At 50.4% G+C, this 8322-nt stretch overlaps 1 protein-coding gene across 21 annotated transcripts in view; it reads left to right on the top strand.

The window, feature by feature from the left end:
• CD22 (CD22 molecule) overlaps positions 1-8322 on the top strand; it is an 11984-nt gene that overhangs the window by 2166 nt on the left and 1496 nt on the right. For 14 of the 21 annotated variants that reach the window (XM_039850098.1, XM_039850095.1, XM_039850094.1 and 11 more), the window contains 9 exons: positions 920-975; positions 1235-1630; positions 2617-2919; positions 4037-4321; positions 4446-4709; positions 5792-6049; positions 6243-6506; positions 6589-6852; positions 8179-8275. In XM_039850098.1, the coding sequence (XP_039706032.1) occupies positions 942-975; positions 1235-1630; positions 2617-2919; positions 4037-4321; positions 4446-4709; positions 5792-6049; positions 6243-6506; positions 6589-6852; positions 8179-8275 (2165 nt within the window). In that variant the 5' untranslated portion in view covers positions 920-941. Of the gene's footprint in view, positions 1-919; positions 976-1234; positions 1631-2616; positions 2920-3988; positions 4322-4445; positions 4710-5791; positions 6050-6242; positions 6507-6588; positions 6853-8178; positions 8276-8322 lie in introns of those variants that run through there. The other 7 variants (XM_039850110.1, XM_039850109.1, XM_039850093.1 and 4 more) reach the window with 3 other exon arrangements.

Below are 8322 nucleotides of genomic sequence, written 5' to 3'. Positions count from 1 at the left end.
TGGCAGTCCTTGGACTGCTGCTAAGTCCACAGACAGGTTTTGTTTGACTATCACTGTGTTTCGTTTGTTTGTTTGTTTGTTTTTGTTTAGCAGGACATTTAACATGATAATCTGGCTTCTTCCCTTAAAACAGTAGAAGATCTGGAAGTGCTGAGCCCACATTCCCACTTGGCAACAATTAGTGGGAACTGAGAAAGTCATGGCCTTTATATGACCTTCGACCCCACCTGGTTGATTTATGTTTCCTACCCAGCCCCTGGGGGCATCTGAGAGGGGCCCTTGGATCATATTCTCCTAAGTCCTTCCAGACCTCTCTAAATGCTTCCTGATATCATATTTAATTATTGGTCTTAAAGTTATTTTTTTCTTAGTCTTTAAAATCAAGATTTGGCCATGTAAAACCCTATGTAAAACTTCACTAGATTGCCCCAAAGTGAGCTCCAAGTTACCCAGGGCCTGGTATTCCAGGTGCTCAGTTGTCTGGTGCTACTCAAAGCCTGAGAGCAGGAAGTTTATACAATTATGGATGGGTGGGTGGATGGATGGATGGATGGATGATGGATGAATGGATGGATGTGAATTGATTTGGAGTACTAAGGTGGATGGATGATGGATGGATGGATGAATGGATGGAGTGGATATGGATGGATGGACAGAGTGAAGTGGATGGATGGATAGAAGAAAGGAAGGAATGCTGGGGAGAGAGAGAGGCTAGCACAACAGGGTTTTTGGGCTGATGGATGAGGCATGGCCTACCCAGAGAAGGCCTTGTGTGCATCCAGAAGTCCACAACCCACCATGCAACTAGACGTGGGCTTTCTGGGATTGAGAAAAAGGGGTCAGAGCTCAGTGGGTGAGTAAGAAAAGCCATCTAGAAAAAGTGACCAAGTGGCTCAAAGACGAACTCTTCCTGCCCCAGGCTCCTGCCTAGACGCAACAGCATGCATCTCCTTGGCCCCTTGCTCCTGCTCCTTGGTAAGGACTGTGGCCTGGACTGGCACGTGGGTTCTAGGAGGACTTTGGAGCTGGAGGAGGAGGGAAGATCTGGGGCAGAGAAGAGTAAATGTGGGGTAGGGGGGGGGCCAGGCTGTGGACACCTGCGTATATATGCTTCTCTCTTTGTGTCTCGCTCTCTTTGTGTCTCTCCTCTCTCCCTCTTTCTTCAGAGGGGTTTCTTTATTCCTTTGAAAGCTCTCCATGCCCCTCAATAATGCTTTCTGATCACTGTGGTGAGTTCCAGAATACTTGGCTTTCTCTGACTCAGAAGATTGGAAGTTTGAGCACCCTAAAACCCTCTACGCTTGGGAGGGGGCCTGCATCCAGATACCCTGCCAATACAAAATTCCAGAGAAAAGAGAGCCCCGGGACTACAAAAGAAAGGTCCTGGACAACCTCACAGTGTACCATAATTATACGTATGACCAAACGGCCAAGGACTTCAACGGGAGCATTCTCTACCAGATGACAAAGATGAAGGAGTTTCAGGAAAGGATACAGTTCCTGGGAGACGACATGTCCAACTGCACCCTGCATATCCGCTCTGTAAACACCCAAGACAGCGGTGTCCTGGGGCTGAGGATGACATCAGGGACTGATAAATGGATGGAGAATATATTCCTCAACGTCTCCAGTAAGGCCCTGGGGATGGGATCTTTAGCCTCGGGCATGGGCAAGGACGGAAGTGGGAAACAATTGACTCTTGGGACAGGGGCCGAAACCCAGGTTGCCTGCAGAGGTCAGGGCGGGGGGTGGGGTGGGGGGCGGGGTTGCCAGTGAGTGACTTAGGCAGCACAAGACAATGGAGCTCTGGCCAGCTAGAGCATGAGTGCTTTTCCCTCCTCAAGTATCCTAGCTGCCACTCAGTTCCATTCTGGAATCTGGGTTCCAGGCTGCCTGATTTTTCAAGAGAAGATAAAACTCTAGATTTTCAAGTGAAGTCTCACAATGTATTAATGCTGGTAGTTAATTCTAATTTGCCCTTCATGATTAAATGACACATGTGTAGAAGGTAGATCAAACACCGATCTGTGGCCTCCACCTCAGCTAGTGCTCTCACTCCATTCCATAGCCTCTTTTTATGGTGGGGGTTTTAGGCAGCCCTACACATGGAGTGAGAGATGTAGCTTCAGACCCTGCAGTCTGAAGGCGGCCCAGCCCTGGGAGAGCTGAGGCTGGCTGCCCACAGGCCTGCTCCTCTAAAGGAACGTCCTAAAGAAATGCTGTGTGGGGTGCCTCCAATACTAAGGCCATTAAACAATGAAGGCTTGTCATCACTGAAGCTAAGAAATGCGTGTTGAACTAAACTGGTAAAATTCACTTAGGGGTGGTGGGGAGAGTGATCTTGAAAACATTTAGAAAGCAAACATTTGGGAGTGAAAATAAAGTAAGTACAAAATATGAATTGTAATTCCTAAGGCAATTCAGCACCCACAAGACCTTTCAGAAGGTGCTTCAGCTGAGCAAAAGTGGTTCAGAACAGAGGAAGGAGAGCCAGGAGAGAGGTGGATGGACTGGTGAGGGTTATTTGGGGCTGGGCATCCACGGCCAGTGTAAGAGGCTAGGACACAGCGGTCCTCAGTCTTCCAGGCTGCCAGCATGGACCCTACTCTTTTGCAGAAACGGCTCCTCCACCTCTCATTCAGCTCCCTCTAGAAATCCGGGAGTCCCAGGAGGTCACACTGACCTGCTTGCTGAATTTCTCCTGCGTTGGGTACCAGATCAGATTGCAGTGGTCCCTGGAGTCATTTCAGCTTCCCTCTGTCGCCTCAACTACCCTGACTACTAAGACCGTCTCCACCCAGAGCAAGCTCACGATGCAGCCTAATTGGACCCACCATGGCCACAATCTGACCTGCCAGCTCTGGAATGACAAAGCAGGCGGGCTGCTCTCCTACAAAACCGTGCAGCTGGATGTGAAGCGTGAGTCTCCCCCAAGCTCCTATGGGGAAAATGAAAGACCTGTCCCCTTCTCCCCAGCTCCTCAGTGAGCACCCAGGGTGGCAGGAGCCTCCAAAGAAGGAAGCGTAGTCAGTTTGTGGGCCCTTGCAGCTGGGGATGGCCCAGGCAGAGCTGTGTTTTCTCCTCCACCATCTCTGTTGTCAGCCCTGGTGTGTCAGGAAACAGATTCATTTTAGCCTCTGCTTTTGTCTAACAGAATAAAATAATTTCGTCCATCCTTAAGCCATGACATGATTTGGGATCATCTGCTTAGGTATATTTTTTCTCCTTTGTGGGGGAGGGGGGCGGGGTTTGAGGAATATTTTCACATTATTATTTGTGCCTCATTCATTCATTCACTAGATATTTATTGCAAACCTACTAGGCGCCAGACCTTTTATGGCTGCCAGGGAGACAGCAGTGAGCAAGGCTCTTGCCTACGTGGAGCTAGCATTGCAGCAGGAGAGACAAACAATAAATAGATCAACAAAGAAATAGAGAACATAACTGTAGGTGGTGCTAAGTATATTAAGAAAAAAATGAAGCAGGGCTGGGGCAGAGGGCGTGAGGGATGGAGACTTCCGTGAGGCAGGTGAACGTGAGCTGAGACTTGAGTGAAGGCAGGTAGGTATATTCACGATTCCAGAGAGAAGAAAGAGCAAGGACAAGGGCTTTGAGGTTGGCACTTGTGTTCGTAATAGGCAGGGGGACAGGGAGCCCCAGCGCTGTGTCTGAGGGACCCAGTGTAGGAAAGGAAGGCCATGAGGACGGGCGCTTGAAGATTTTGGATTTTATTCTAACTGTGGACTCCACTGAACAGTTTCAAGCGGGGCAGTGACAAGTTCTGATTGACAGAATTGGAAATGCTGCTGGCTGCTGATGGAGACCAGACCTTCAGGGACTGGGGTAGGCAGGGAAGCAGAGAGAGGAGTTAAGAGGCTGTGACCATCACCAGTCAGTGCTTGTGGACAAGGCTGCACACACCCACACACTATGTGTAGGCTGCTGCTTTATCAGAAGAAAAGCCCAACAATTTCTCACCTCTTTACAGCCTCTGAGAATTCTCTGTCCCCTCCACCACTGACCTTTGCTCCTCCAGACACCCCAAAGTTGGAGATCAAGGTCAGCCCTGAAGATGCCATTGTAAAAGAGGGAAATTCAGTGAACATGACGTGCCAGATCATCAGCAGCAACCCAGAGTACTTGACTATATTCTGGCTCAAGGATGGGAACCGACTGAAAGAGCAGGAAACACTGCAGAGGGAGAAGAAGATGGTCACACTCACTCTGTCCTCAGTGACCAAGGATATGAGTGGAAAGTACCACTGTGCGGCCCGAAATGATATCGGCTCAGAACAGTCACAAGTGGCCCTCCAAGTGCTCTGTGAGCCTCCCGGGAGCTGGGGAGGGGCAGGCAGGGTGTTAGCGTGGATGGAAGCAAGGCCCTTGAGAGGCCGGCAGAGGTCACTGCTCACCCCCATGCCACTTGCTTCTACACCTTTTTCCAGATGCTCCGAGACATTCCTGGGTTCAGATCCAATCCTCACCAGCTAGGGAGGGAAGTGGAGTAGCGCTGACTTGCATGGCAGTGGCCAATCCTCCTTCAACAGATTATACCTGGTATCACAATAACACTGAAATCCGGAGAAGCACAAACAAGACCTTCCACATCTCGAAGGTCTCCCTCAGCCACGCTGGGAAGTATTCCTGCCTGGCAGAAAACAGCGTTGGTTCTGGACTAATGAGCCAGGAAGCTGAGTTGGACATCCAGTGTGAGTATTCACAGAGCCTCTGGGTTTTAGACGGAGAAGATGGAAGTGGGCCGAGGAGGAAGGTAGATGAGTGTAGGAGATGCCAGGGTCCTAGAATGGACAGCAAGCAGAAGCCAGGGGCTCTTCTCAGAGGTGCCCCTGAGGTGTAAGCTTCTCAGAGCAGGTGTTCTGTTGTTGTTCGCAGTTGGATTCTCAGCACCAGAACAGGGTGTGGCTCATGGTAGGTGCTCAGTAGATGTTTGTTGAATGAATAACCTGAATGATGCTGGGGCTTCATGATGGACATGGAGACTTAGTGTCACCAAGCAGTGGCTGAGTCCCAGAAGGGGTCCTGAAATTCTCGAGGAGAACTAAGGCGAAATGTCTCATTACCTCTCCAGCATCAGACCCCGTTTAACACAGTGAATTTTGTCACTAAGCTGAGCTCAGAACAAAGAGAATCCACAGTTTGGATCCTTGGACCCTGAGACGTCATAGTTTGCGCCAGATATGCTGATGGGAATGTCTAAATCGCAAACATCTAGACAGCCAGGTACATAACAGCAGCGGCGGCAGCGTTTCCTACACACCGCACGGCTCTAAGGCGATCATCTTATTTTGTCCTGGCAACAATTCCATTAGGTACTCTTAGGACCCCCTTTGACAGATGAGTAAACTGAGGCCTGCAGCCCATGGTCACACAGCTCTAAGCGGTAGGGTCTGGCAGTTTTGGTTCCAGAGCTGTGCTTTACTATTGTTGTTGTTGTTGTTGTTGTTGTTGTTGTTGTTGTTAGCTGCCATGCTGCAGGGACCCAGCTCTGCACCCTAGACCCTTGCAGAGACAGCACCACGTGTTCTCTGTCAGAGCTTGCTCTTAACCACCGTGCCTTCCTGCCTCTAACCACAACCAGGCCAAATGGGCAGGGCAGGGTTTCTGTCCTCACATAGATGCAAGAGGAAAGCGCGAGACTTCCTCTGGTTAATCTAGGAACTGTGTGGAGGCAGGGCGCAGATCGGAGGGAAAGAGGAAGCAGGAAGGAACAGGTATTATGGACAGTTGACTTTTCCTATTTCAGCTACCCATTTCTCTGATTTTGTCTCAGATGCCCCCAAGGAGGTAACCATAGTGCTTCAAAACCCCACGCCAATTCGAGAAGGAGACAATGTGACCCTGACCTGTAACTACACTTCCAGTAACCCCAGAGTTATCCGATATGAATGGAGTCCCCGAGGCTCCTGGAATGAACTCGTACCTGGGGTGCTGACGATTCAAAAAGTTTCCTGGAATGCCGGGCCATTCACCTGCGCAGCCTGTAACACATGGTGTTCGTGGGCTGCCCCTGTCAACCTGCATATCAAGTGTGAGTGATGTGGGCAGGGGAATCTGGGAGGTGGCCCCGGTGGGATACGGTGGAAAGACTGGAGCCTAGACCAGAATCTTCACAGTGAATTGAGGGATGAGAGTCAGGCCTCAAGGCCAAGGGGAAAGGAAGTCCTGGGGACAGGAAGAAAGAACAGGACCCAAGAGGTCAGCCTGAGGCCCTTGTTCTCCAGATGCTCCCAAAGGTGTCAAGGTCCTATCCATCATCCCGCATTCTGAGATTCACTCTGGGGACCGTGTTCTCCTCCAATGTAACTTCTCCAGTAGCCATCCCACAGACGTCCGCTTCTTCTGGAAGAAAAATGGAATCCTTTTAAAGGAAGGAAGAGAACTGAGCTTTGACTCCATCTCTCCAGAAGATGCTGGAAGTTACAACTGCTTGGTCAACAACTCCATAGGACAGAGCACATCTGAGACCTGGATGCTCCAGGTGCTATGTGAGTGGCTGGAGCTGGAAGCTGAGAGCAGAGAAGGGCAGGTGACTGGCTACCTGGACTCTGATTTTGCTTCTCTTTACAGATGCACCTAGGAGGCTGTGGGTGTCTATGAGTCCGAAAGACAGTGTGATGGAGGGGAAGAGGGCAGTCCTGACGTGTGAAAGTGATGCCAACCCTCCCATCTCCCAGTACACCTGGTTTGACTGGAATAACCAAAACCTCCACCATTATGATCAGATGCTGAGATTGGATCCTGTGAAAGTTGAGCACTCAGGCGCCTATTGGTGCCAGGCGGCCAACCAACTGGGTGTGGGCCAGTCGCCCCCCAGCACCCTTACTGTCTACTGTAAGGCCCTTTTTCTCTGCTTCTTTGGCCTTGGTCACTCCTGTGTCTTTCGTCCAAGGCTGTGCGTTCCGGACCACCTACCCCTTCTTCCCTACCCACTCCTTCCCTGTCCTGCCAGGCCAGCCCAGCCTGTGTGTGCAAAGGCACAACCCTGCTCCACATAACTCGCCTGTCTCCCCTCCTCCTCGCCCAGTCTGCCCTGACATCTCCAGGAGGATTCCGTCTCAGGCTGTCCCCACCTTCCAGACACCCTGAGCACCTACTGGCTCCCTCTCTCTGTCTCACACTTGTTTTTATCTTTTGAGATTTGTGGGTTGTTTTTTTTTTAAGACCATATAAGCACAAGGTAAAAAATTAAAACGGCATGAAAGGATAAATAGTGGAAAGACAGACACCTCTCCTTTCTTGCTCCCCGAGAACTTTCCCCTCCAGCTCATAGCCTTCACGGTTGGCAGGCAGCCATTTATGTCTCCTTACTGAGAATTCTCTCTGAGAGTAATATGCGTCTATACATCTGTCTACACACCCTTCTTTGTTATACAAATGGTGGCAGGGCTCACACTTTGCCCTGAACTTTCTTTTTTTCCATGTAACAACACCACTTGAAGAGTGTGCATATACAGTGTCTAAAGAGTCTGGAAACTAGGGAAGATATTTAATATATTTATTATACTCTTTCAGATTTATGATTGGAGCCATGGTTTTTAATTTAGAGGCTCATCGCCTACAAAGCTGGACACTAAAGGGAACAGCCCGAGCGTCTTATTTGGAAATGTAACATGTTATATAAAAACATGTTCCCTGGGTCTCCACTTTGCAGACACCCTGGAAGACTGCCTCTTGCTCTGAGGGCTGCGTTGTATTCCCGCGTACGGATGCTACATGACTTATGTACCCAGTGCCCTCCTCAAGGCGTGTGCTGTCTCTTGCGCCGGACACCCCTGCGAGGGCAGTCTCAGGATAAATTCCTACATGGAATTGCTGGTCCAAGCACAGCGATTTGAAGTTCCGATAGTGTGGCCAAACTGCCCTCTGAAGAGGTTGTACCCATTTGTGAAGGTTACATGCTCTGTGTGTGCTTGGGCCTGACACAAAGCAGGAGCTTCTAGCCCTTTCCTCCTAATAGAAGGTCTAGAGGGCAGAGACTGGCTTCTCCCTCTTCCTCTGCATCCCATCCTCATGGGTGCAGAAGCCCTGCAGGCAAAAGCACGGGGGAGCTCTGCAAAGAGAAGTCAAGTATGCCCACCAGGCAAATGCCTCAGGGCAGAGCGGACTGGTATCTGATGAGGCCGTGTCATCAGCTGACAGTCCTCCTTTCCCCATCAGATAGCCCAGAGACCATCAGCAGGCGGGTGGCCCTGGGAGTGGGGCTCTGCCTGGCCATCCTCCTCCTGGCCATCTGGGGAGTCAAGTTTCAGCAAAGGTGAGCTTTCCTGCTGCCCCGCTTCCCCTTCTACCCCTCTCCCCCTC

This window comes from Pteropus medius, unplaced genomic scaffold, assembly GCF_902729225.1.
Source record: "Pteropus medius unplaced genomic scaffold, Ma_sr-lr_union100, whole genome shotgun sequence".
NCBI classification, from domain to species: domain Eukaryota; kingdom Metazoa; phylum Chordata; class Mammalia; order Chiroptera; family Pteropodidae; genus Pteropus; species Pteropus medius.
This window is presented reverse-complemented; position numbering and strand designations above follow the sequence as displayed.